Source organism: Dasypus novemcinctus, chromosome 13, assembly GCF_030445035.2.
Source record: "Dasypus novemcinctus isolate mDasNov1 chromosome 13, mDasNov1.1.hap2, whole genome shotgun sequence".
In the NCBI taxonomy this organism is placed as follows: Eukaryota; Metazoa; Chordata; class Mammalia; order Cingulata; family Dasypodidae; genus Dasypus; species Dasypus novemcinctus.
The window spans coordinates 38,526,938-38,553,735 of NC_080685.1; the positions used below are offsets into that span (position 1 = coordinate 38,526,938).

The 26,798-nt window shown below is 50.6% G+C and overlaps 2 protein-coding genes across 2 annotated transcripts; one reads left to right on the top strand and one right to left on the bottom strand.

Moving 5' to 3' along the window:
• Positions 1-3,602: 3,602 nt before the first annotated feature.
• On the bottom strand, positions 3,603-12,312 carry ADAMTS4 (ADAM metallopeptidase with thrombospondin type 1 motif 4). Its single transcript, XM_004448337.5, has 9 exons — positions 10,692-12,312; positions 9,159-9,482; positions 8,790-8,922; positions 8,132-8,302; positions 7,148-7,434; positions 6,853-7,039; positions 6,419-6,594; positions 5,317-5,492; positions 3,603-4,832 (listed from the first exon to the last, which is right to left on the bottom strand). The coding sequence occupies exons 1-9, from the start codon at positions 11,379-11,381 to the stop codon at positions 4,400-4,402; spliced, it is 2,577 nt and encodes an 858-aa protein (XP_004448394.2). The 5' UTR covers positions 11,382-12,312; the 3' UTR covers positions 3,603-4,399.
• A 2,602-nt stretch (positions 12,313-14,914) lies between these two features.
• On the top strand, positions 14,915-26,628 carry NDUFS2 (NADH:ubiquinone oxidoreductase core subunit S2). The gene is made up of 14 exons (XM_004448335.4): positions 14,915-15,169; positions 15,981-16,087; positions 19,504-19,694; positions 21,337-21,457; positions 21,641-21,753; positions 22,021-22,095; positions 22,279-22,356; positions 23,329-23,414; positions 23,696-23,815; positions 25,261-25,390; positions 25,689-25,784; positions 25,957-26,040; positions 26,187-26,244; positions 26,433-26,628. The coding sequence occupies exons 1-14, from the start codon at positions 15,075-15,077 to the stop codon at positions 26,468-26,470; spliced, it is 1,392 nt and encodes a 463-aa protein (XP_004448392.1). The 5' UTR covers positions 14,915-15,074; the 3' UTR covers positions 26,471-26,628.
• Positions 26,629-26,798: the final 170 nt, after the last annotated feature.

The window sequence follows — 26,798 nt, forward strand, 5'->3', positions numbered from 1 at the left end:
GTAACATTTAAAAGAACATAAAGAAAAAAAAAAGATCACATCATTACATGTAAGTAAGTAGCAAAGCCTGGATTCAGTCTGACTCCAATACTCCATCTCATGTCCTTTCCCCTCTACCAGATGTTATTGAGAGCATGATTTGAGTCCCAATCATAATTTATTGATTGCTCAAATAAATGGGATAATCAGTTCTCAATGGGGGATTAAGACAATTAATACATCTCACCCTTTTCCTCAGACCCATTTTTGGGCCAAAATTCTCCCAAAGCCTTTTCAGTTCCCTAATGCTTATTTGCATCTACACTATCAAGAGAATGTGCTAGTCTCTGGGCTATAGTTAGTAGTACTGTTTCGATGACGTTCTTTCATAGTTTATAACATGTTTCACAACAACACAAGAGGTTGGTGGTGGAGTGATGTATGGGAACCCTGTATGATGATATGCATGTTTGTTTTGTAAGTTCACAACTTTTATTATACACTTACTCTTTATGTTCATGTATGAATACTTCAATAATTTTTTAAAAAAATCCCCCACCTCCAAAAAAGAGAATATGCTAGTCTAGCTCTATGAAGTCAAACATATGTGTGTCAATGTATGTCACCGTTTGTGTATTTATGTATTCCTAGGTTTGTGGGGCCTGTGCTGGTTGCCCAAAGACTGTGAGAGATGCCTTAAATCTATTTCCTCCTCTCCCTCTCTTTTTTAAGGCAACTTAAGTAGTCTGGACCTGTCCCCATATAAGGTGCTGTTGGGGGAAGTTGTTCAGTATTGTTGTTTCCCCACCATCCCTCACCCTCCTCTTTCCAAGCATTTTTAGAACTGGTGGTTTCCCCCAGCTGTCAGCTGGTTACTCTTGCTGCCAATGATTTTGGCTTCTACCCAGCAACAGTCAATGGGGAAGGTATACAATTGGTTCAGAAGCATCCTCTTAGCCAATAAAATGTTGATACGTTAAATTCCACTTTCTTACTCTTTCCTGCCCCGTGAGCCCAGACCAATGAGATGCTGGTTTTGTCACTTACTGTCAATCTGGTATTTTAGGGGGGAAAAATACTGTAATACTGCAGAGAGACTAAAGAAGTGAGGTTAGAAGTGGACTAGGAACTGTGGCCCTCCCCACCCCAACCACAAAAAGAGTGGTTGGACAAATGCCCAGATTTCTTCTCCTCTAAACAGAAGCAGAGACTCTCAGGGGCAGAAGGAGCGTACAGAAATTGACCCAATTTGCACTATTGCTTCAACTCCTCCCCCACCTCAGACACACAGAACACTTGCCATCCCAGGAAACGGTTGTCCAAACTCTGCTTGACCCTCTTTAGGGAGAGGTTGCTCACTCCTTCAGCAGTCACAGCAAGCTCTTCTCTCCGGCTCCTCACTCTTCCCTCTTTCCCCCTCTCTGACTAGATACTTGAGCTGGCTCAGTGCCTCCTTCCTTCCTGTTATTCCTCTTTCTGCTCTGGATTGTATGGCCCCACCCCAGCTTGGCTCCTTGAAGACAGTAAGCAGGGAGACTGGGGAGACTGAGCTCACCCTGCCTGGCAGGGAGGTGTGTGCTCCCCACACTCCAGCAAGAACTGGTCGGGGTCCTGGCTTCAGGACTTAAGGAGAGTCTGTAGCCTGGTCTGAGAAGGGTGTTGTAGGGAAAACAGTTCCAGAAAGGGATCAGGCCTTGCCAGGGCCTGCGGGTGCCCATCACTTCTTAAGGGACTAGCTCTCTGCTTCCTTTCTTTATACATCCCCCCAGCCCTTTTCTGAGGAAAAAAATTTGTCATGTCAGTCAGAACCCTACATGGTTTTAAGGACTTCCTCTTAAAATAATACATATGAAAGTGATTTGCAAAAGATGAGTCACCAGGAGAAAAAAGGGCTGTTATGATTACCTGTTTCTCAGCCCAGCCCAAGACTCACCCTCTTTAGCCCTCATAGCCTGTCCAATCTGGGGCTCAGTCTCTGCACAGTTTACTGGACCTTTATCACACAGTTCCTGGGCCGCCCCCACCCACGGTTTCCTTTGTGGAGGTGGAGTGCATTACCTTTCCACCCAAATACAGCATGAGCTCCTTTAGGCCAGACCACTTAGTGTCTGTGTTTGGACCTCGCATTTACTTAGCACAGGACTCTGCTCACTGGACAGTGGACTCAGTATTATTGTTCAAAGACCCGTTACTGGTGGTCCAATTTTGCTAACTAGGTCAAACAGTTGAAGAACACTCCGGTCTCAAACCACTCTCCTGTTTCCGACATACTCCAGTCTGGTTGGTAGGAAGGTCATGGGAAGGTCGCTTTGCCAAGCAAAGTGGCGGGAGCCAAGTTTTCCAGAGTGAAGAGAGAATGGGAAATTTTGTCCCATGGCTGCGGAAAGAGTGGGTGCAGTGCTGGGTGGCATAAGGTGCAGGGCGTGGTGCAAGGTACTGCCTGATAATGGAACTTAACCAACAAACCCTGGCCTATAAACCTTGCACCAGCACTCACCGCTACCTCTGCCGCCTCCACCCACAGTCCCAGCTTCAAACCCCAGGCCATGCTTTGTAGCTGAGCTGGGGGCTGCTATGGCAAGGTGGAGCAGTTTTACGTGCTCATTCTCCCTACACCCACCCCCAGCATCAGGGCCTTCTTTATCTAGAGTTCTTCCTTCACCCCCACATTCAGTCCCTTCCTCAATCCCTGGCAGTCCCACCACTACTGCCCCTGGAAACTCCAAATTCTTTCAGGCTCCACCTGCAACCCTTCTCCTCTCCTACTCCCTCCGTGACATACTCAAAACCGCCTGAGTTCTTTCTCAAGCAAAATTGCCTGCTCAGAAAAGAAAGTAGAGTTGTTTCCAGTACCCTGTGCCCCTCATGTGTTCCAGCACTGCTGAGCACTTGGCTCCCCGTCACTTCAGATCCTTCTCCATGCCATTCTTTTTGCTTCCTTCCTAACCTCTACCAAGTCATGTGCTAGTCTTCTTATTAAATTCCATTCTAGGCTCATCTCTTCAAAGAAATCTGCTGGATTTTCACCGGTTGTTTCTGGGAATCTCTTCCCAGTCACTCAGTAGTTGAAAGGGCAATGTCTCATACAAGTATTCTTTAGTTCTGTCCTTGTTCCCAGAGCAACCCTGTGGGAACAGGTATTCTTAACTCCATTCCTGAGCATCGGTGACTTACCCAACACCACCCAGCTAAGAAGATGCTGAAGTCCAAGTGAAGTTCAGACCCGTAAGCTCCCCTTCCAGTACTCCCTCTCCTACAACAGTCCACCCAATCTCTCCTCGACTATCGTTCGTATCACTAACCACTTGTGTTGATGCGGTTCTTGTTATTTTTTGTATCTTCATGTTTTTGTCCATGGTGCTTGTAGCTAAACGTTTATCATGTCTCCTTCATGTGATTGGGAGCCTCCAGGGAGGTAAGGGACAGGACTGTCCTTTCTCTGATGGTCCCTCCGAATCCAGAGTAGGGTTCTGACAGCCAGAGGGACCGCGCCTGAGGGTGGGGGCAGCCCTGCTGAAGCAGAGCTTTGTCACCTTCAAGTGTACTGCAGACCCCGTTGGGATGGGAGGCGCTTGGAAAGGTAAGAACAATAACAGCAAGAACAATAACAGCGCTGCCACTCGTTGAGAACTTAACAAGTGCAAGGCATTGTGCTCGTTCTTTATTTACATTATTCAAACCTCAAAACAAATTTCCAAGGGAGGTATTATTATTGACAAATTAGGAAACTAATGCTCAGAGATGTGGAGCCAGGTTGCAACCCACATCTGTCTGACTCCAACAGGAGCACATAAATAACATAATTCAATTTATATTTTTAAAATATGATAATTAATATCCCTCACTCCCAGAAGGCCCATCCTACCCTTGACTCTTCCTTTCCCAGAAAATACAATTCAGGGAGAGGAAAGTTGGGTGGGAGGTACCTCATACATCGGAACACACAGACACACTCTCTCTTACACACACACACAAACACACCCCGATCACTGAAGCCCCACACCACCACCCTGGATATCCTAGCCAGGGTGAGGGCTTTGAGGGGTGGGGGTCAGTTTTCCCCAGGGTTCCGGCCCTCAGCCCCTTCCCTGGTGCTAAATAAAAGTGAATAAATACTAAATAAATACAACTGGGGCCCACCCTGCCTTCCCCCTCCCTCCTGTGACCAGCAGGGCAGAAGGGGCAGTTTAGATAGGGGACCACCTCCCAGCCCCCTTGGATCCACCAACTCATCACTGCCGCCCAGGGCAGGAAACCAGGGCAGGGCCAGCCTGCAGATTAGGACAGGGAGGAGGGCCAGGCCTCACCCCCACGGCCCCTCCCCGCTGTGTCTTAGCATGAGGCAGCTGCAGAAGCCCCCGCTTTCTCCCAGCTAATTCCGAGGCCCCGGTGCCCAGAAAGGGCAGCCGGGATGGTGAGGTTATTTCCTGCCCGCCCAGGGCCGCCGCCGGAGGATCTCCAGGATCTGTGCCCTGCGGTGCTGCCAGTCCTGGGGAGGAGGGCGCGGCGCTGCCGCTGCGGGGGCTGGCCGGGGCACAAAGAAGCTGTAGCGGAGGCGTGTGTTCTGGGGGTCGCCAGCCACCAAGGCCTGCAGCGTCAAGGGCTGGGTCAGCGGCCCATGGCCTGACAGTGTCTCTGAGGCTGCGGTGGCCCCGCTGTAGCGCAAGCTGACTGCCCCGGGCAGTACCACGTCTGTGGGGGAGGGCATCAGTGTGTATTCGCCATTGAGGGCATAGGAGCCATCTGGGAGCTTCAGGGCCAGGTAGATGCTCCGGGGGCCAGATGTCCCCTGATGCCGGACAAGGATGTGGGTAGCCCCCACGGGGATAGTGACCACATCATTGTAGCCATACCTGTGTGGAAAGAGTGGGTGGGGAACTCAGCATTTTCCTGAATGCCCTCAGCCTCTCTGAGCAGTTTTGTCTGAATGTATGTGTGTATAAGCAGGTGTAGAGGGTGAGTCAAACAGCCTAGATCTGAGCCACTCGCAAATGTGCCCCCTCCCTCTTGTCTCTGCACCGTTACACCTGCTGCCCCTCTTACTCGGGTGCCCTTCTAAGGCCCCACTCCTTGGTGCCTGTCCAATTCCAGCACTCGATTCTCAGGTCACCTGCCACCTCCTGGAGAAGCCTTCCCTGAAGCTCGAGAGGGCTCTCACAGCACCCTGTGCTGACACCTGCTGGACTCAGGTGACCCTGTGCTATGACTGCTTACTTTCCTGCCTCCCCCAGCAACCTGCAAGTTCTTTGAGACTAGAGACAGTGCTGAGTTCATCTCTGTATCCCCAGGGCCCAGAACAGTGTCCAGGGAGGTGGGAAAGGAAATAAATGGATGAACCTGAATTTTCTGAAGGAGCCAGATTGCTTGCTGCAGCCAGAACCATCCCCACCGCACACCATGCACTTGTCAAACTTCTTTTTGGAGCCAATGATGTGGTCACAGCCGGCATGGATGCAGCGGCCCTGGACACAGACGGAGGAGCTGTCTGGGGAACAGGGGGTCCCGTCTACTACCTGAGTGGAAGAGAAGGAACAATGCAAAAGGTTCTTCCCAAGTCAAGAGGAGTTGGTAAGCCAGACAAGATCCATATCCCGTCAGGGAAAGGGTGTCAGAAAAGTTGGGTGAGGTGGGGGATGTGGATGATGTAGGGTCGCGTTACTGTAGGGAATGATGATCAAGGACGAGGATGATCACTCCAAAAGGCACCGACCTTAGAGTACTCACTATGAATTAGGCGCTATCCTCTGTGCTTTTTAAACATGAATATGTGCTTTACAACAACCACTTTCTAGAGGTAGGAACACTGAGGTTTAGAAAAATTAAGGAACTTGCCAAAACAGATGGCCAGCACTAGAGCCAGGACAGGAATTGCCGGCTGAGTCCCAGCACCAAGCCCGAACCTCAGCAGTATTGTCCCCAGATGGACACTAGAGGGCAGCCAACCCCCAGGCACTCTCAGGGTGGGGACAGGAACAAAACTGGGCTCTGGTTTCTCCCTTCTTCCGCCCTCAGCCCTATGACAGAGAGGGAGCGCAGGGACAGCAGCCGGACAAGGATGCTGAGGGACTGGCCCCGATGAGCTGAATGAGGCCACCAGGGTAATCAGACAGAGGAACCCACAGAAAGGGGTGCAGGGACTTGCCCAAAAGGCCCCACAGGCTCCCTTTCTCATCAGATGGGGCACCAGGAGATGGGGAGGGAGAAGAGTAGAAACCAAGAGAAATGGGACAAGCCAGAGCTGCCCCAGAGTCTGGGGCTTTCCCAGTTTCCATGGACAGGGAAGACAATGTGGCCCCTGGGCTGGGCTGGCATGGCTGGGGCCGGCACGGCTGGGAATGCCAGCCATAGTGCCGTTTGGGAGGATCGTTGCCATCAGAAAATAGAGGGAGTGTTGGGAAGTGTGAGGACACAGGCAGGCCCGGGGCATGGTGGCGCTCACCCGTGGCTTCAGCACGTAGTAGTAGCCCAGCGCCCTGGCCTGGCAGGTGAGCTTGCACTGGTCCCGGGGGGCCACACCCGTGTAGCGTGGGACCCAGTCCATGGGCCCTGGGAAGCTCTTGAAGAGGTCAGTGTGGTGGTTGTAGGCGGCACACTGCTCCTCCCGGAAGGTCAGTGCTGCGGGGTGAAATGGACAGTCAGGGCCCCTCCCTCCTCACACTGCCCCACAAGCCCTCCACCTAGTCCCCCCAGACCTCTAGTCAGCACTGCCCCCTCCCCCCACAGGCTGTCAGGGACAGTCACCGCAGGGTAAACCACGGCCCTCCACAGCAGGGCGGTCCTGTGCGGACACAACCCTGGGTCCCTGTACCGCAGTGATAGTCGTTGCTGCTCTGCCTGTGCCTCCCAAGGACTCCCGCCCCTCCCAATCCTCACCTGAGCCTGCCGGGCAGTCCTGGGTGTTGCAAGAACGGAAGCGGGTGCGGCGGCCCTCACAGTACTTGCCACCATTCCGGGGGACGGGTCGCGTGCAGTCCCGGGAGGAGAACTGGACACCACCCCCACAGCTCCGAGAGCAGTCGCCCCACGGCCCCCAGGGGCCCCAGCCACCAGCCTGAGGGATCTACAGAGGAACAGAAGGGGAGGGTAGGATAAGTGCACTCTCTCCAGGCCTCAGGGCCGGTTCCCGCGCCCCCAGGGCCCCAGTCCCATCCCTGCCCAGGGAGCTCACGTTGAAGTCCCGGAGCTGGTCGATGTGCAGGCAGCGGCCGCCCATGCAGGCCTGTGCCGGCCCACAGGGGGTGCCATCAGCCCAGGGGGAGTGCTTGGTCTGGCACATGGCATGGCCATTGAGGTGGCCGGAGCACCAGAGGGCAGCACAGGGTGGCGGCAGCTGTGGGCAGTGGCGGGAGTCGGGCCCGAAGGTCAACTGGCACTGGCGGTCGGCATCATAGTCCTTGCCAGGGAAAGTCACAGGCAGATGCAGGGGAGCCTCTGGCTTGTCTAAGAGACAGTGACCTGGGAAGGAGGGTGGGGCATGAAGTCAGCAAGGAGCTGAGGGAGGCATTCCAGATGACCAGTTGAAAGCTTGGGCCCCCTGAGGCCTGCTGGATCCTATAATCCAAATCCTAGGGCTGGAAGAGGCTTTAAATAACAGCTACGCGTTATTGAATGCTTATTATGCATTGACCATTTGGCTTAATGCTTGACTAGCACAAACACATTATACCTATTTTGCAGGCCAGCTACAAATAAAGAGATATTAAGGAACACGTCTGTATACCTCTAAACAGGATCAGGATAGGAATCCAAAGCACTGAGTCTTTCTACTTATTTTACAGAATCCTGGAATCGGCTCCTCATCAACAGCCCAGTCCGGCAATTGTCATCCTGTTGTGCTTGCACACCTAGAGTGACAAGGTATCTGCCTCCTTCACAGCCAGCCGGTTCCTGTAGTGGATAGCTCTGGCCCTTTGATGGTCACTTCTAAATTCTCTTGAGCCAAAATTTGTCTCCCCTAGGCTTTGCTATTTATTCTGGGAGGAAGCAAGAGCCACCCAAAGACAGCAGCATTTCTTGCCCCATCCCACGCTGCAGAGGAAGCTCACTTGGGGGAAACAGTTGGCCCACATGGAGTGCTACAGAGTGAGAGTACAGTGGGGGGGCAGGGAGGAAGTGAGTCTGACACAGGAAAAAGCGAGTGCCACCGGCTTACCATAGCCATTGTCCAGGAATTCAGTGATGAAGTGGGCGCTGCAAGGGGACCAGGGCTCCTCAGGGTCCACGTGAGCCATCACAGGAGCCATGACGTGGCGGGAGGTGCTTCCGGGCCCATTCAGACCCACACAGGGCTTTGAGTTGTCGTGGAGCATGTTGAAGACATGGCCTGTGAGAGCAGAGGTCCTGCTAGGGTCCGAGGCCCCACCCCGTGCCCCCCCGCAGGGGGCCTGCAGGCCCATCATGAACCCGGCTGTGGCTGTGAACGGTCGGACCTGTTCCCCACCTCACCTGTGCCCAGGCCCCTTCTGGTGCTCCTCAGTCTATAGCCCTCACTACTCTTTCCTACCCATTTTCCCCTGTTGCCAACATTCCCAATCCCGAGCCCACCTGCTCCCTCACTGACTCTTGTGAATAATATCTCTCAAAACCATGCTGCCCCCTACAACACATACACACACACAAAGTGTGTGTTCACACACTGTCTCGTTTAACAGGAAGAGCTAAGTGTTGCCTAGAGAAGAGGATAATGGCCCCAGGACCTGGACCTGGGGAAGAGGAAGAAACACCCTAGGAACGCCATCCGCACTCTGAGGAGCTCACTATCCCTGATACCTCTCATCCATCCCAGTGCCCCCTGCTGCCCCCCACCTTACCCAGTTCATGCGCAGCAGTAAAGGCCGACTGGAGCCCATCATCCTCCACGATGGCACAGCTCCGAGCTGGGTCACACACAGTGCCTACATCAGCCATGCCCAGGGTGTCACAAGTGGAGACCCCGCACAGATCCTGTGGAGAAGGATCAAAGAAGATGGGTGGAGGGCCAACACAACAGGGACCATTGGGCTAAGATCCAGATTAGAGGAGACCTGAGTCATTGGCAGTGGCGTGTGTGGGGGTGGGGTGTGGGTGGGGGCGGGGCAGCGTGTTGCCCAGCTTCAGGAGTTACATTCACATCATAATCTTGACAGTGGTGCTTCTGGGAGCTGTGCGGTACCCAGCCTGCGGCGCTGATGGGGCCTCACCTGACGCGTGAACAGGATGGCTGTGTCAAAGTGGTCGGGATCTGAATCCTCGGGGGTGTTCAGGCCCCGCTGCCAGGCACAGAAGCTGCGCAGGGTCTGGGCGGCACTGGGCCCCACCTGGGGCCCTTCCTCGCCTGGCCCCAGTATCACCAGCCGAGTCACCACCAAGCTGACAGGGTTGCGGATGCTCGGGTGCTTGAAGGCCTTGGCTGCTGCTGCCATAACTGTCAGCAGGTAGCGCTTGAGCCCAGCACCGTGGAAAGCCGCCATCTTGTCATCTGCAACTACAAGGGTCTCCACAAACCGACTCAGTGAAGCAAAGCGCTGGGGAGAAAAAAAGGAGAGGAGGATCCTGAAACAGCCTCCCAGACACGTGGATCACTTTTCCCCTTCCTCACTTCCTGGGTCTGGAACTCAGCAGAGCTAGCTGGGCGCTGCAGGCTCCACAGGATTCCTGGAGGGTCTGGCTTGGGCCCTTCCCCCAACTCCAAATCCCAGGGCTTTTGTGGTAACTATGAGGAATGAGCTGTCGGTTTGAGAAGGGGAGGAGAAGGAGATGCCACGTCCCAGGGCTGCGTGGGCCCCAGAGGTGAAGAGCAGCTGGAACTGGCTTGGGGAGGGGCTTTGGGGACCCTCAGGCCTGGTGTGGCAGAGGCCTGTGGGACGGGGGCTACAGGGCTGGGCTGCAACGTGTCTGCCCTGTGCAGTCGGTCAGAGGAACAATCCAGTCAGCAGCTAGGGCCGGGGCCAGATCTCAGCGTGGCGGGTGTGGAGCTAGTGTCTGGTCTGGATTAAACCAGGGAGAGGGAGGGAGGAAGGAAGAGAAGGGGGGAGAGTGGGAGTGGGAGGGTGAGAGGATGGACCCTTAGGCGGCCTTGCCACAGTCAGCCCGTGGTGTGGGAAGGGGGTTGACCAGAAGGAGGTATGGGATGCCTTTCCTCTCTGCCCACTCCTGCCCTAGTTTGCGGTTTGCCAGGACGGATTGTGAAGGCAGCATCAGCAGCCAGAGGCCAATCCCCCAGGACCTCAAACCTTCAACCCTCTCTTTTTAGCTGGGGGGAGGGGGGCCGTAAACCCCAATTTGGGGTAGAGAAAAGAGCCAAGGCAAGGGGCTGTAAGGAGAGCTTTTCTTCCGGGAACAGGGCCAGTAGAGGACACCGGGGCCAGGCAAGAGTGGGGAGGGAATGGTCACTCCCAACCTAGAGTCTCTGACCCACCTCTGGGAAGCTTTAGTGGGGATTAGCAGAGCAGTATGGTCAGGAGAAGGGCTGGGGCCGGGACAGGGAGTGACCAGAGTCTTCGTGACACGCCCCCCACTTCCCCCAGCCCTCAGGGTCCCCAGCCATTCCTAGCTTCTCTGCTAGGCAGATCCCAGCGGCAGCGCAAGGAGGCTAGTGAAGAGAGCAAAGGGAGGCAGGAGGGAGGCAAGCAGAATGGCCAGAAGTGGAAGTGGGTGGAGAGAGGGTGAATAGGGGTCAGTAGGACAGACATGGCGGGAGGACACTGCAGGATATGGACTCCAGGGCTGCCTACCTTGGCTCTTCGGGGGCTGGGGCTGGGGCGCCCAGGGGGAGCCTTGACGTTGCACATGGGGCCTTGGCCGCTGGCAGGGCTCTTCCGTCGTAGGATGTGAGCCCCAGGCCCCCCAGCAGAGTTAGGAGAGCCCCCCTCCAGGGGCTGGAGGTGGAGTTCGGCCCCCTGATACTGCAAGACACCTAACAGGGCTCCCCCATCCCAGTGCAGAGATGCCACCGACTCCGGGTCTCCGTTGATGGTGCCAGTTAGGTAGGTGCCTGGCTCGGCCCCACCCAGCAGCTCCGGCGCCTGGCCCAGGTACTGCACCGTCAGCCCCTCAACCCGCACGCCGGGGTCCTGCTCCAGCTCTAGTAGTAGCGTCTCCCCAAAGGCCGGCAGGCGGTACAAAAGCCTGGCAGGGATGCCCAAGCCAGGCAGGACGCTGCCGTTGAGCTTCTCTGGAAACACGATCTCCTCTTCCCGGGGGAGGGGGCTGGCCGGCCGGGCTGAGGGCAGGAGGGAAGCCAGCAGCAGCAGCAGCAGCAGCAGCAGCGGCCGCACCAGCCCGGAGAGGAGCACAGTGGGGAGCAGCAGGCGGAGTTGGACTCCCCACAGCCAGCGCCCCGCCAAGCCCTTCCTGGGATGCAGGCCAGTCTGGGACATGGCACTGGTGCTACAGCTGGGAGGGAGTGATTCTGTCTGGGACATCAAGCCCTCGGTGCCTGGGCTTGGGAAAGCTCCTTTCTGCAGCCTGGGGGCTCGAACTCTTGCCAGGTGAGAGGCAGAGTTTTCAGAGAGGTTGGGGACCTTCAGAGGATATGGAGAAAACTTGGCCCCTAGGCTTAGGGGAGATGCCCAATTCCTCCAAATTCTCCTCCTGCGCCTGTCTCTCCTGGATCTTTGTCTCTGTCTGCCTGTGTCTTCTGCAGCTTCTCTGGCTTCTTCCACTGCACGACTGTCTGGTTTCACCTCTGTGACTGCCCTCTCTGTCTCTGCCTCCTATTGTGCCTTTGTCTCTGTCTCTGTCCTTTTTCTCTCCTGTGTCTATGTGCCTGTGGATGTCCCTATGGGTTCTCCCAGCCTCTTTCTGCGCTAGCTCCTTTAAGCATCCCGAATCTCTGCGATTGGCTGAGCAATAAGCCACTCACCCGGGAGCGCTGTCGTTGGGACTCCGACAGACCCACCGATGTCTCATTGCTTCCCAAAATCCTAGTTTTTTCCTGGGAAAAAAAAGGGGGACTTGCCCCGGGGGGGGGCGGGGAGGGGAATCTCTAGCAGCCGGATGGAGCAGAGGCACCAGGCCAGCTGATGACATAGCCTTTCCCAAAACCCCACATCAGCTCTCAGCTGTCTCTTTCCCTTTTTGGTGAGATAGAGCCCCAGGAGGGATAAGAAATCGGGGAAAGGGCCTGGCCAACACGCACAGAAAGGGTCACAGTCCTCAGAGAGTTTCTGCTCTCACTGTCTGACCTGGCGCGGCCTCCCCTTTCTCAGGGCTCCCTCATCCTACCCTCTGCTTCCAGAGGCCAGTTTCCAGGGCTGAGGGGACTGAATAAGCTGCTGGAGAAAAAGGGTGGGGAACAGGAAAGAAGCATTCAGAGGGCAGAACAAGAAAAGAAAGTGGGGGAGCCTTGAGGAAGGGACCCAGCTGCTGGAGAGAGTACAGGAGGCTGGCAGATGGGGGAGGCAAGGAGACCACGATCAGGGAGTATACAGCCCAAAAGTGGCTTGATTCTTAGAATGGGCACTTGGCGGGGGCAGGGTACCAGGCAGGAGGGGTTAACGACTTTTCCTTTAACAGAAGGAGGATCCAGAGTGGCACCTCCTCTAACATCCCTTCTCTCCCTCAAGCTCCCTCTTCCTGAGTTACCACTACCCGCCTCCTCCCCCTCCAAAGTCCGGAACAGTCATTCCTCCTCCATCCCCCCCAGGAGCTCCCCCCTCCCCCCACTTCCTGACTCCCCTTTCCCTGGCCGGTCTCCCAGTAGCTTCCCCCAGGCTCTTGGCCCTGCTCCTACCCACTCCCAACTTCCCTAAACCCTCTCCCAGCTTCATGTCAGCCAACCCCAGGCCTCCAGCCTGAGAAAGACTTGCTCTCAGGACCCAGACTGTACCCAGTGTCAGTTGAAGGGAATCCCCCAGCTAGCTCCCTCCGCTGGCCCCACTTTGCCCAGAGAACCCAGTCCTTCCTGGAATATCTAGTGATCTTTTCTTTCTCATTTCTCGTTTGCCCAGGGACAAAGAGAGGGTGGAGGCAGCACGGTATTCCTAAGGAAATTAGGGTACTGGGAGAAAAAGGAACCCAGCGCTTGAGGGTGGGGCAATAGGAGGAAGAGGTGGGTTAGGAAAAGGAAGGAAAGTGATTTCCTTGGTTCTGGATTGGAGAGAACTTGGAAGAGAGGCCTTAGGGGTGGACTTTTAAGGCAAGGCGTAAGGGGTTCAGAAATAGGGGCAATTTCTTCCCACCCCACCTCATGGCCACTTGTTTCCCCAGGAAATCCCCAGGAAGGAGAGTGCAGTCAGCGGTCCCTTCCTTTTCCCAGGTGGACCACCTCCCTTCCCCCGCATTTCCCTACTCACTCTCTGCCTTGTCACCTCCTGTCCCCCACATCATATCCGCCAGAATATTTCCTCTCCCCACTCCCTTCCAACTCAGGTCACTAATACCTGCTGGCACCCATCAGTTCCTGTATCATCCTTCCCCTTGTGACTGCCAGACCCACCTCTGGACCTACTACTTGGCTGTCCCTGGTTCTAAGTTGAGGGGGCTGGGGCAGAAGGAGTTGGACAAGGGCCCAGAGAACAGAAGGGGCAGGGGCAAGAGGAGCTATCCCCAGAGGGCTCTTGCTGCCCCTCTCTACCTCCCCCCATCTGAGATGAGGACAAAGGGGGTGACTAAGCAGTGAGATACAAAGAGCTTTAGAGTCACAGAAGCAGTGTGTGTGTAGGATGGGGGGTGTTGGCAGCAGGGAGAAGGCACAAAAGATGCAGTGTCCCAGGCAGCCCCCCAGGAGCCCTCACCCCAGTCCCAGCTCAAGCTGCCCCCAGGGCCAAGCCGCCCAGACTTCTCTCTGACTGGATTAGGGCAAATAAATGCAGTGCCCCAACCCCCACCACCATCTGTGACATATTTACTGTGTCCCAGCTACAGAGGGAGAAAGGCCCAGGGGAAGGGTGAGGAATGAGGAGGGCAGTAGGGCTAAATCTCTGCCTGGTTCTGTGGGGGCTACCCTGTTTATCCCAGGTCCTGGCCTGTTCCCACAGCCAGGGCTCTGGCTCCACCTTTTGGTACAGTTCCCATTAGGTCAATTCCCAGACAAGAAGTTTGGCTTTCCCCCTCTTTCTCTGCAATTAAGAATCCCTGGGGAAGGCCTCTTCCCACTCAGGGAGGGAGGGATATACAAACTCAACGGGTGGCCCAGCTGGAGCTGGGCTTGGAGGCAGGAGAGAACAGTAGCTGGCCTCCAAGGCTGGAAAACTCTGTTCCCTCCTTCCAGAATTAGGAGACTCCTGGAATTAACGACATTTCTACGCTGTTGACCACTGTCCAAAACTGAGGAAAGGTCAGAAAGACCCGAGGGAAAAGAGATTGACCCCAGGATGGAAGCAGGGTGTGAGACACCTCTAAGGGCACTTCCTGAGTTTGTGATTCTGTAGGTTTAGAGTGCCTGCAGGTATCAGAGGCCCCCACTGGGGACTCCCCTTCTTCCACGGAGGGTGTGGTGCCTCCTCCACACACCGGCAGCCTGCTCTGCCAACGCTGGTGGCCTTGGCGTCCTACTCTTTTTAAGCTTTGGTTTGACAGGAGTTCTCAGATCTGCCTACCCTCACTTGGGCCCCTATTTCTTAACCTGATTCAAGACATCTGGAAATTTGAGAGGTGTGGCTGGCTTTCCCAGAGCTTCCGTATCTTTTGGATTCAGGGATGGGGGGATAACTGAGAGAGCCAGAAGGGCAGGGTTCAAACACAAATGGGGGACAGGACTAGGCAGGAAGGCAGCAAGGGAGAAGGGGGTAGGGAAGGAAGCCCTTGCCCAGAGTGCGCCGGGGACCCTGCGGGAGCGCAGTTTCTAAGATACAGGCAGGCAGCGGGCTCGGCGAGAAGAACGCGAAGAAGCGCGTAGTTGTCCCCAGCAGGAATGGCAAGTTTCTCGGGCTCACGCCCAGAAGAAAAGGCCAGTAGCGGTGAGAACCGTCAGCAGTAAAGATTACAGCAGTCCCGGTTATTTAAATGAAAGTGAAGCCGTGATTCAGAACCCGGAAGTTGCCGGATTCGCGGTCCCTAGCCCCGCCAGCTTCCAAAAGGGCGGCTCCGTTGTGCTAACAGGCAAGAAGCCCACAGGGAGGCGCGCGGGAGCCACTTCCGCCCGGTTCTCCTTCCCGCAGTCTGCAGCGGGTAAGATGGCGGCGCTCAGGGCTGTGTGCAGCCTTCGGGGCGTCGCGGCCCAGGTGCTGCGGCCCGGGCCTGGGGTCAGACTGCCGATTCAACCCAGCAGGTGAGACCGAGGGAAGCCCTCGACGCGTTTTTCCTGAGGCTAGGGTTTTCTTGAAAACAGAAAATGGTTTGATGGGACACCCCAAGGGCCCTGTGACCCCTCTAGGAAAGAATGGCCCAGGCATGTCACCCCTCTTCCAGGCCTGATGTCTGGGCTTCGGGGTGCAGTGGTGCCCACTCTGGCCGAGGGAGGGAGGAGGGTCTTGAGCTCGTTCTTCAAGGATGAAATCAGTGGGATGGGAGTCTTTATTCCTTGCTCCCCTTCCCGACCACCATCACGGGTGGGATGCGACTGGTGAAAAATCCTTTTGTAGACTGGAACACCGTAGGAGGAGAGGAAAGCAACCCTGATGGAGTTAAAGGAGGAATACAAACCAGGATCCCGGGTTGACCTCAGTGCACCTTTCATTACACCTGAACAACCAAGCATACCTGAGTAACCCAGAGCTCAGCCAAGAAGCCAGAATGCTTACACACACTCTCTCACTCACTCACTCACACTTCTTAGCTTAATCTTCAGTTGACCTTGAACGAATATCTTTATAGCACTCATAGCCTCCAAGATTGGGATATGAATATAAAGGAACTAGGATTCCCAACCTTGCATGCTCTAGGGTGATGGGTGAAGTGTAAGTTGTTAGTAGAAATGAAATGTCTAGGTTTCAAGTCTGTTCTGCCAGAGCTAACTAACTCTGTCAGTGTCTTGGGACAATGAAGGATCGAGGACAACTTTCCCTGGGCCCAGAGTGTGCATGGGAATAGAGGAACCACTGTTCTGGCTATTTGTCTAGGATCTGTCTTTAACTCCCTAGAGGTGCTCGGCAGTGGCAGCCAGATGTGGAATGGGCAGAACAGTTTGGGAAAGCTGTCATGTACCCTACCAAGGAAACAGCCCACTGGAAGCCTCCACCTTGGAATGGTGAGTGTGCAGAGCTACTGTCCCAACCCTCACCCATCCTTGCCTCAAGCTGATATCTAAGGGCTCTTATCATTTAGATTGCTGTTCTCTCTCTTAGGCAAGTGTTAGCCCCCACTCGTTGCTTCTTTCACCACACAATTCAACAAACATAATAGTAGTTATAATAATAGGTTTTTATGAGGCAGAGAAGGAGAGGAAGGGCATTCCAGGAAGAAAATAAAAAATATGTCCCAGCCAACACTAGAAGGTCCCTACCAAAGTTAAATCTTCACCATCAGCTTTTTCCAGAGGTTCAGTGCCACGTTTCCAACTCTCTCTCTGGACAAGATGGTTTTCCCACTGGTTCCTAAATGAAATGCCTGAATACCAACCATTTTTTCCTATCAAAAGTAGTTCTTCCTTCTTCCTTTTTGATTTTGATCAGTAGCACCATTATTCTCCTAATCCCTTAGGATTGAAACTTTTTAATCATCTTTGGCTCTTTTCTCTCTCTTGCCCTCCATGTCCTTGAACAATAAATCACCAAGACATGTAGATTCTTTCAAACTGTTTCACATCTGATCATTTCTTCCTTTTTATTCTTACTGTCATCATTTTTGTTAAGACATTTTGTATGAGACCTTGATTATGTTAGGAGTCTCTTCTCTTGGTTCCTGCCACTTATCTGTCCCCTTTCCAATTCTCCTATACAGTGTCATTGCTTTCATCTTCCCCAAATCTCGTTTTACCATGCCATTCATTCTCTTGCTCAAAAACTTTCAAAGATGCTTCCAGTTACCTTTTCTTAATTTTAATTTTTGTTTTTGTTTGGTTTAATTATTTTTTCCTTCCAGTTACCTTTTAAAAACTTAACAGTATACCATCAAAATTAAAAACTTTTGTGCATCAAAGGACATTTTCAAGAAAGTGAGAAGACAACCTGCAAAATGAGAGAAAGTAGTTGCAAATCATAGACCTGATAAGGAGTTAATATCCAAAATATCTAAAGAACTCCTACAACTCAACAACAAACAAACAATTCTATTAAAAAATGGGCAAAGGAATTCAGTAGACCTCTCTTCAAAGAGGATAAGCAGATGGTCAATAAGCACTTGAAAAGATACTCAACATCATTAACCCATAGGAAAATGTAAATCAAAACCACAATTCAATATTACTTCATACCTACTAGGATGTCTGTTATTTCAAAAAAGGGTTGGTAAAGATGTGGGGAAATTGGAACCCTTGTACATTACTAGTGGCAATCTAAAATGGTGCAGCTGCTGTGGAAAACAGTATGGCGGTTCTTCAAAAAGTTAAACACAGAATTATCATGTAACCTGGCAGATCCACTCCTAGGTATACATCCCAGAGAATTGAAAACAGGGATTCGAACAGATACTTGAGCCAAAAGGTAGAAACAACCCAAGTGTCCATCAGATGAATGGGTAAACAAAATGTGGCATATACCTACAATGGATACAATGAACCTTGAAAACATTATGCTAAGTGAAATAAGCCAGACACAAAAGGACAAATATTGTATGATTCCACCTATGGGAAATATATGTAATGATATTACAGATTAATTGAGACAGAAAGTGGATTAAAGGTTACGAGGGGTTGGGGAAAAGGAGGAATGCGGAGTGACTGCTTAATGCGTATAGTTTCTCAGAGTGATGGAAAAGATTGGGTGGTGATGGTAGCTTGGCATTGTAAAAATTATGCTTCAACTTATGTACTTAGAAAATGGTTAAAAACAAAAAAATAAAAAATTTTAAATGGTTAAAATGGCATGTTTTATGTTATATATATATTACCACAATAATTGAAGAACGGGGAAAAAACAATAGCTGATGCTCACCATATGTTAAGCATTTTTTTATGCATTATTTCATTTCCTCCTTATAGCAATCCCGTGAGAGTGGTACTAGTATTATCCCAATTTTGAGGAAATTATGGTTCAGGGATATTAAAACTTACTCAAGGACACAGGCAGATTTGAACTCAGGTCTAACCTCCAAGACACATAGTGCAGAATCTTGGTTGAAAAGGTGGGTTCTGGGTTTCAAATCTCATCTCTTTGTTTACCAGTGAATAAAGTACCTACTTCATAGCATTAGTGTAAGGATTAAATGAGATGATAATGCCTTGAGCCACTGAGTGTAGTGCCTGTGTTCCCTGCCCCTCCCCCGATAGCTCCCTCATCATTCTGCACTTTGTCTCTGCTATTTGTGTCCACTTGTGTGCTCGTCTTCTTTAGGAGGCACTGGGAACTGAACCCGGGACCTCCCATGTGGGAGATGGGTGCCCAGTCGCTTGAGCCACATCCGCTCCCTGTATGTTTGTTGACAGTAATGTTACTGATAATTTAACCACTACCCCTACTGCCTCCCAACATTAATTTTCTGCCCCTTGGTATGACCTGATAAAAGTTCTGCCGAGATTTACTTTCCTTTTTTCTAAGCTTTGCCCTGGGTTGATTCCACAGCCCGAAATGCCTTTTCTTCCCTTTGTCTATTTGAGTTATTCCTGTATTAAAAAGCAAGCTCAGATCCTACCTCCCTGAAGTCTTCACAATGTTCTTTCCTTCCTTTAAATACTTAATGACTAAACTATTGACCTGGTAACTTATAAATTTGACCTGTGTTACTAGTTTTTCATTTTTATTATTATTTATAATGTGAATAATATGTTTATTATTTATATACTTCTTTCCCAAATTAAATTGTAAGCTTCTTGAGAGAAAAACTGTCATTTAGTCGTAGTAAACATTAAGTGTATGTTTCCTGATTGGCCATTCATCCAATAGATAAATTTGAAGGACTATATAACAGAGTGGTTAAGAATGTGTATTCTCTTGTGCCGAATACCATTGCTTGTGCACTTTAGATGAATTGTATGCTTTGTTGATATGTATCAATAAAATTGATTTGTTAAAAAGTATATTAAAAAGTGTGTACTCTGGAGCTGAACTGGCTGAGTTCAAATCCTGTGTCTGCCATTTATTAGCTCTTTGTTCCTGGACAAATCATTTGTAATTCTCTGACCTCAATTTCTCCAGTTAAATGGGGATATTAATAGTACCTACCACTCATATGGTTGTTGGGGGAATTAAATTAATTAATATAAGTAAAGTGCTCAGAGTAAAGTCTGGCACATAATAAGGACAGTGTAAGTGTTACCTATTATTATTATTAAAAAGGTATTCTGGGATACATGGAAAGAATGAAACTCATGGTCCTTCCTGTCAGAATGCTTGAATCTCCCTTCCCTTTTTCCCTACCTAATGGTCCTCTTCCTGGTTATGTGTGAGATTAGGCCAGGTGTGAAATCAAGGGAGGGAAGGTGTATAGGGAGAGGCTAACTCCCTACTGTCTCTTGGAGGATTCCCAAGGAAATTATCTCTTGGTTCTGAACTATTTCCCACTTCTCAGATGTGGACCCTCCAAAGGACACAATGGTATCGAATCTGACCTTGAATTTTGGACCCCAGCACCCAGCAGCCCATGGAGTCCTGCGACTTGTGATGGAATTGAGTGGGGAGATGGTACGGAAGTGTGACCCTCACATTGGGCTGCTGCACCGAGGCACTGAAAAGCTCATTGAATACAAGACCTATCTACAGGTGTGGAGGCTGCACAGGGGCTTGTTGATGGGCCCTGGGGTGCTTTAGCCTGAAACTTTGCTGGTTTGCTGCCCCCAGAACCCTAAGGGAGGAGGGTGTTGAGGGGAGTAGTCCATTGAGGTCATTGGGACAATCTTGGTTGGGAGGAGAGGGGTTGCTGGGGGGAGGAAGGGGATGCTTGAGTCATATGGATTTGATTTACCCAGCAGTAATGCTTTGAAGCTGGAGCTGTACTCCCAGCTTTTCTCTGGCTGACTTTTGGCTGGCCCTTTTACCCTTACTCTAGTGCCTCAGTTTCCCTGCTGTTGTACCACACTAGTGCGTCAAAAGCTGATGTCTCTGGGGATGGGAAAGGTGGAGAGAGACGTCAGCTCTCTAGGATTAACAGCTGATTCTTATATCTTGTAGCTGTCTAAGTTTGTTCTCAAAACACTCAGTGAGTCAGTGTGGCCGGGAGGGAGTTTGTGGCTGATTCTGCTGTTTTTAGGAGAACTACGTGACCCAAGAGTTGAGGGTCAGATTTGAAGGAGCTGGATCTGGGAAAGGAATCTGCTGAAGTTTTTTCTTACTTTATGAAGAAAGAGGTTCTGATACAGAGGATGATGGGTTAAGATTTTACACTCACCCAGTGTCGGGATGAAGAACAGTGACTGGAATGTGATTCCCCCAGAGAGTCCAGGCAGTGAAGTTTTCTTGTCCCAGAGTCCTGTTCTATTAGCTCCTGCCACATTATCCCACGTCACAATGACATCAGGACAAGAACAGGCTGTCCCAAAGAGGAGGGGCATCCTAGTTCCACTTCCTTCCTGGAAGCTGAAGCTTGTTTGGAAGATGACTAGGACTTCCAAATGCTTTCTTGGCATTCTGGGGGAAGAACCATTCCGACCTCAAACAAATCTCATCCTTCCTAGAGCTCTGTCTTCCTCAGTTCCTTCATTCCCCGATATTACTAAGGCTGACGGTTCCTCTTGCTCCTTCATATCTCAATTTTTAGAAACTTGAAAGAGGGAGAAGAAGTCTTAGGAACTATTCTTTGAAGAGTTACTTGGACCAGAGGATGATAGGCATTGGTGTGCTGGAGCCAGCTCACACTGCCTCACAAAATGGTTATTATATTTTCAGGAATTTAGTGAGCTGGTTGATAGATAGCCCTTACTAAATATCCAGTTCTACATTGAACACAACAGTATGTGTTTTGTTACATTGAACACAACAGTAGGAAATAATCAAAGCTTGTCACTCAGTTATTTTACTACATTTTACTATTCTGTGCTCTTGAGATACTTACTTTCATTGTACCTATATGGTGGAAATGCTGTACAATGGAGCTCTCCTACACATCACTTCCTGATGCTGCATTCAAGTATGTAATGTTGATAGTTTAAAATTGGACATGGTGGGAGTATTTTTACCATGGAAGTGGGTAAACAAAACAAATCCGTGTTTTTCTCCCTCTTCCAGGGAGCCAGTGTTAAACTTTTACCAGCATGCTGCTGGTTTGGGGGATGTTCCGTCATGCCTTGCTAGCGCTCCTGAGGCTGGGAAGCACTAATCTCTGATGCCTGCTGAGGCAAGGCTTTCGGCAGCCAGACTGGGGCTTCTAGATCTGTGGAGCATGACCCAGATTTCTTCCTATTCCCAGGCCCTTCCATACTTTGACCGCCTAGACTATGTGTCCATGATGTGCAACGAACAGGCCTACTCACTGGCTGTGGAGAAGTTGCTGAACATCCAGCCTCCTCCGCGAGCACAGTGGATCCGAGGTATGTCCCATCACCTTCTTCCTGCAGCCCGCTGTGAGCACAGTGCAGTGTCCCCACCCCATCTCAGAAGCACTGATCCCAGACATGGTATTCAGACCCCAGGCTCTCCTCAGGCCTGCCCTGTCAGCCCAGATCACTGGCTCTTATACCCTTCTCTTCTCCTTTGTCTTTACCTCTTCACAGTGCTGTTTGGAGAAATTACACGGCTTTTGAACCACATCATGGCTGTGACCACACATGCCCTGGACATTGGAGCCATGACCCCCTTCTTCTGGATGTTTGAAGAAAGGGAGAAGGTATTGGAAGGTGAAAGGAAGAGGAATAGGAATAGGGAAGGAAGTAGAGAAGATACGAAGGAGACAATGGAGTAAAAGGAGGGGAAAAGAGAATATGGGAAAACGTTTCGGGGGAGAAGTATGGAGTATAACCTGGGTTATATTCTTAGGACCTCTGTGTCATGAGGGGGTTGGTTAGACATAAGACGGGGCAGGGGAGTGGACCACCATGTTGTTGGCCTTAGGGGCCCAGGACTTTGTCACTAATTCCCAGTGTGTCCTATCAAGATGTTTGAGTTCTACGAACGAGTGTCTGGGGCTCGAATGCATGCTGCTTATGTCCGGCCAGGAGGAGTGCATCAGGTGAGCTCCCCATCCTCCATGAACTTTTAGTCTATGCTTGTATTCCCTGTAGCTATTGGACAGCAGCGCTGGTTGATAAAAATTCAAAGCCTGGGTATCCCTGTAGCCCAGGGGGAGGAGGCAGGGCTGGTTCTTCTTTGGACCCTCTGCTGTACTCACCATCATCCTCTGCTTGGCTTCTAGGACCTACCCCTTGGGCTTATGGATGATATCTATAATTTTTCTAAGAACTTCTCTCTTCGGATTGATGAGTTGGAGGAGGTAAGATGGAGTTAATGAGAAAAATCTCTTTTACCCTGAGAAGGGGTTATGGGGCCTTTGTCCCCAATTATAAAGAAATACAGAGGGAAGTGGACTTGGCCCAGTGGTTAGGGCATCCGTCTACCACATGGGAAGTCCGCGGTTCAAACCCCGGGCCTCCTTGACCCGTGTGGAGCTGGCCCATGCGCAGTGCTGATGCATGCAAGGAGTGCCCTGCCACGCAGGGGTGTCCCCCACGTAAGGGAGCCCCACATGCAAGGAGTCCACCCCATAAGGAGAGCCGCCCAGCGTGAAAGAAAGTGCAACCTGCTCAGGAATAGTGCCACACACACGGAGAGCTGACACAACAAGATGATGCAACAAAAAGAAACACAGATTCCTGTGCTGCTGATAAAGAAGAAGACGCAGCAAATAGACACAGAGAACAGACATCCTGTGTGGGGGGGAAGGGGAACAAAATAAATAAATAAATAAATAAATATTTTTTTAAAAAAGAAAAGAAATACAGAGATGTTCTATTAAGAAGAGTATTACCAGAAGCAGACTTGGCCCAATGGATAGGGTGTCTGCCTACCACTTGGAAGGTCCACGGTTCAAACCCTGGGCCTCCTTGACCCCTGTGGAGCTGGCCCATGTGCAGTGCTGATGTGCGCAAGGAGTGCTCTCCACGCCGGGGCTTCCCCCACATAGGGGAGCCCCAGGCACAAGGAGCGCGCCCCGTAAGGAGAGCCGTCCAGCGCAAAAGAAAGTGCAGCCTGCCCAAGAATGGCGCCGCACACACGGAGAGCTGACACAACAAGATGACGCAATAAAAAGAAACACATTCCTGGTGCCGCTGATAAGGATAGAAGTGGTCACAGAAGAACACACAGCGAATGGACACGGAGAGCAGACAACTGGGGGGGAAGGGGAGAGAAATAAATAAATAAATCTTTAAAAAAAAAAGTATTAACACCCCAATTTTCTTAACAGATGCTGTCCAACAATAGGATCTGGCGAAATCGGACAGTTGGTATTGGGGTTGTAACAGCAGAGGAAGCCCTTAACTATGGTTTCAGGTGAGAGGAGTGAGGCTTCTTTCCTGGGTCCTGGGCTGCCCATTGTCCAGAATGCCTAGCTCAGACCTCCTCCTTAGGGTAGGGACTATAGTTGGTGATGCGGGTGGAGGAGTTTCAGCCTCCCGTTGGCTCCAGGAATGTTTGGCACTCTCCTTGCCATGTTCTGAGTTTGTATCCCATATCCTGAATGTGGGGAGGAAAAAGGGGAGACAGGAGAGGAGAGTGTGCCTCCTTTGTTAGTTTTTGGCGTGCGGTCCTTATTCTCATTATGTTCTCAACAGTGGGGTGATGCTCCGGGGCTCAGGCATCCAGTGGGACCTGCGGAAGACCCAGCCCTATGATGTGTACGACCAAGTAGAGTTTGATGTTCCTATTGGCTCTAATGGGGACTGCTATGATAGGTAAGGCCCAAATCTTTTCCCAGCTCACTGTCCAGCTAGTTGTCCCTGGTTTGCTTTTCTCTTTGCCACATTCTTCTGCAGCATCTTATTTTGCTCTTATATTAGCTCTGTGTCTTTGATAGAATTAGTATTGGCTGTATTTTAGAGCTGAGAAAGCTGAGGCATAAATGTTAGGAACCAGCCTGGTCTTATTCTATTAATAGCAGTTGGGTCTAAAATCCTCCTGTCCAGTTTTCTTTCCACTCATTTCTAAGCTTCAAGTCCCACTCCTGTGCACTGACCCTGAATTAAGATTTATTACTTTTTTCTTTTTTTAAAAATTAACTTTATTTTGTACATTTAATAATTGAAAATATAAACAATTAAAAACTGAAAAGAAAACATAGGAATAAAAACATACAAATCTCATTTACTCTTTTCTTTTTGAGTCCGTTTGACTCACCCATTGTGTTTAACACTTCCAAAAAGTGTTAAAGAAGATAATGTCTCCTGCCCCTCAGCTGGGACCTCAGTCGTTCCCGGTACCTGCCTTCTCAGCCAGTCCTCAGCACACCACCTGTCCCCTACCTCTGGGAGGGAGGAGGCTTCCCTTGAGTTCTTTCAATGCCCACCTCCCCCTACTTTACTCCAGATCCAAACCCACAGTTAAGGGCGCTGAGGTTTTAGTGATGATAGTGAAGGTGGCTGAGGTCGGCTAGCCTGCCCAGGGCTACTGTCTCGGCTGTTGTGTCCAGAAGAAACATTCTTCCTGTCAAGGCAGTAATCCTGTTTTTGCCAAAATAGGTTAAGTTAAAGTAAAATGTGATTGATTGACCTTCCGTTCCTACCAAAGACACTTGCCATGGTAGGCCACCCTGGCTGTGCCTGACGCCCTGGTGTCCTAGTGAGCCGCTTGCAACTCTCTGAGACGTCTGAAGCTGGTGCAGCCTGCTGTGTGTCACGTGATAGGTGACCTTCAGCCCTGCAGCACTGTCTCAGCTGCCTAGATGTCCAGTGACGTGATGGGCCCATTTCCTCTCCTGAAATGTATTTCTGCATCATCGCTTGCTTTATGAGAATTGGATTGGGTTTTGTTTGCAATTTACTGTATTTAAATTTCTGTAGCACACCTTTTGGATATTATTTTTTTAAATTAAACATTCAAAATAAACTCTTTTGATCCACCTGCCACTTGGGAAAAAAAAAGAATGTAGTGAATGAGGGAAATACTGCAGGGCATGATCTGAGAAAATAAGGAGAGGATTTGGGAAAGGAACCAATAGTTAACTCAGAAATTACAGGATTAATATGGGTGACCAAGCCAAGCAGAGATGCTTTATTAGGAGAAAAGAGTGAGAAAAGTTTGCCAAACTGTTTTCTGGTTGGCCAAAGGGTATCCTTCCCAGCCTTGTATCTGATCCTGTGTCTGCCCTTCTCTTGCTCTGAGTCTGTCTCTTCTACTTCAGGTACTTATGTCGGGTGGAAGAGATGCGCCAGTCCCTTCGAATCATCTTACAGTGTCTGAACAAGATGCCTCCTGGGGAGATCAAGGTTGATGATGCCAAAGTGTCTCCTCCTAAGCGAGCGGAGATGAAGGTTGGCTGGGGGTGTGGAGGTGGGGGGGGGGGGTGGAGTATTGGAAGGGGGCCAGCAGCTGGGGAAATGTATCCTTACATTAGGTCCTGCTTTTCAGTTTTCCTTTTTCAAAGAATTCACCATTAAGATTCTTTACTTCCCATAGCTATCCTCTTTTATTCTATATCTTCTCTGCTCACTGACTTAAGTGTGGACTTTTAGTCTCTCTGAGGGTAGAGATTATATTCTGTGCTAGGGAAAGGCCCAGGAGACAGAGTTTGGATTTTACTTAGTGATGCTCTCTTTTTCCTCTCTCCAGACTTCCATGGAGTCCCTGATTCATCACTTTAAGCTGTATACTGAGGGCTACCAAGTTCCTCCAGGGGCCACGTACACTGCTATTGAGGCTCCTAAGGTGAGGGGAAGAAGGAGATGACAGTACCTGGAGTTGGTGACTGGAATAGGTATACAAATAAATGCTTGTTCATCAGTGAGAGAAGAGAAATGGGAGTGACTAGAGAGGTTTCATTGACAGAGAAAAATGTTCTTCCTCTTAATGGAGGCAGCCAACCTTCTTTCTTGGACAGGGTGAGTTTGGGGTATACCTGGTATCTGATGGCAGCAGCCGCCCTTATCGATGCAAGATCAAGGCTCCTGGTTTTGCTCACCTGGTAAGAACTACTCCCAGTGATTCTAATTCCAGTAAAAGAATCCAATAATTTATTGACCTTGGCCAAGTTTTTTAATGAAGTCTCCTTCCTTTTCCTGCTATGTTGCAAATTTTGTCTAACAAATGTTGCTATCTCATTCTCCCCAGGCTGGTTTGGACAAGATGTCCAAGGGACACATGTTGGCGGATGTCGTTGCCATCATAGGTACAAGGCCCTTGGGTGGTAGAGATGTCCTACACAAGGGGGTTGTGGACTCCAGCTAGGGACAGAAATGGAACACACTCTTTTGAGCCTAGACTGTGGGCATGTGCTCGAGTTCTCAGTCTGCTGGGCATTGGAATGTGTTCTGGACCCTTGGTAACACTACTTCTTTCTCCACTCTGGCCTCCTAGGTACTCAAGATATTGTGTTTGGAGAAGTTGATCGGTGAACAGGGGAAACAGCATTTGATCTTCTCTACTTGTCCACATCCTCATTGGAAATGAGTGTGGGTGTGTGTACATATATGTACACCTAGCTAACAGGCTTTCTGTGTGTACACTAGAAAAGGAGAAATTTTAATAAATTAGCTGCCTTGCGGACCCTATGCCCAAGCCTCTGGTATTTCTTTCTTAGAATCTTGTCTCTCATTTTAATGGGAGATTTTAGTGGGTTCATTAACCCTCTATTTCTTTATTAGGCTTAGTTCTTACCAGTTTTTCCTGCTTGTCTCCACCCCCTTCTCTGACTTGTGCTTTCCACTTCTCCATTCCCCATTT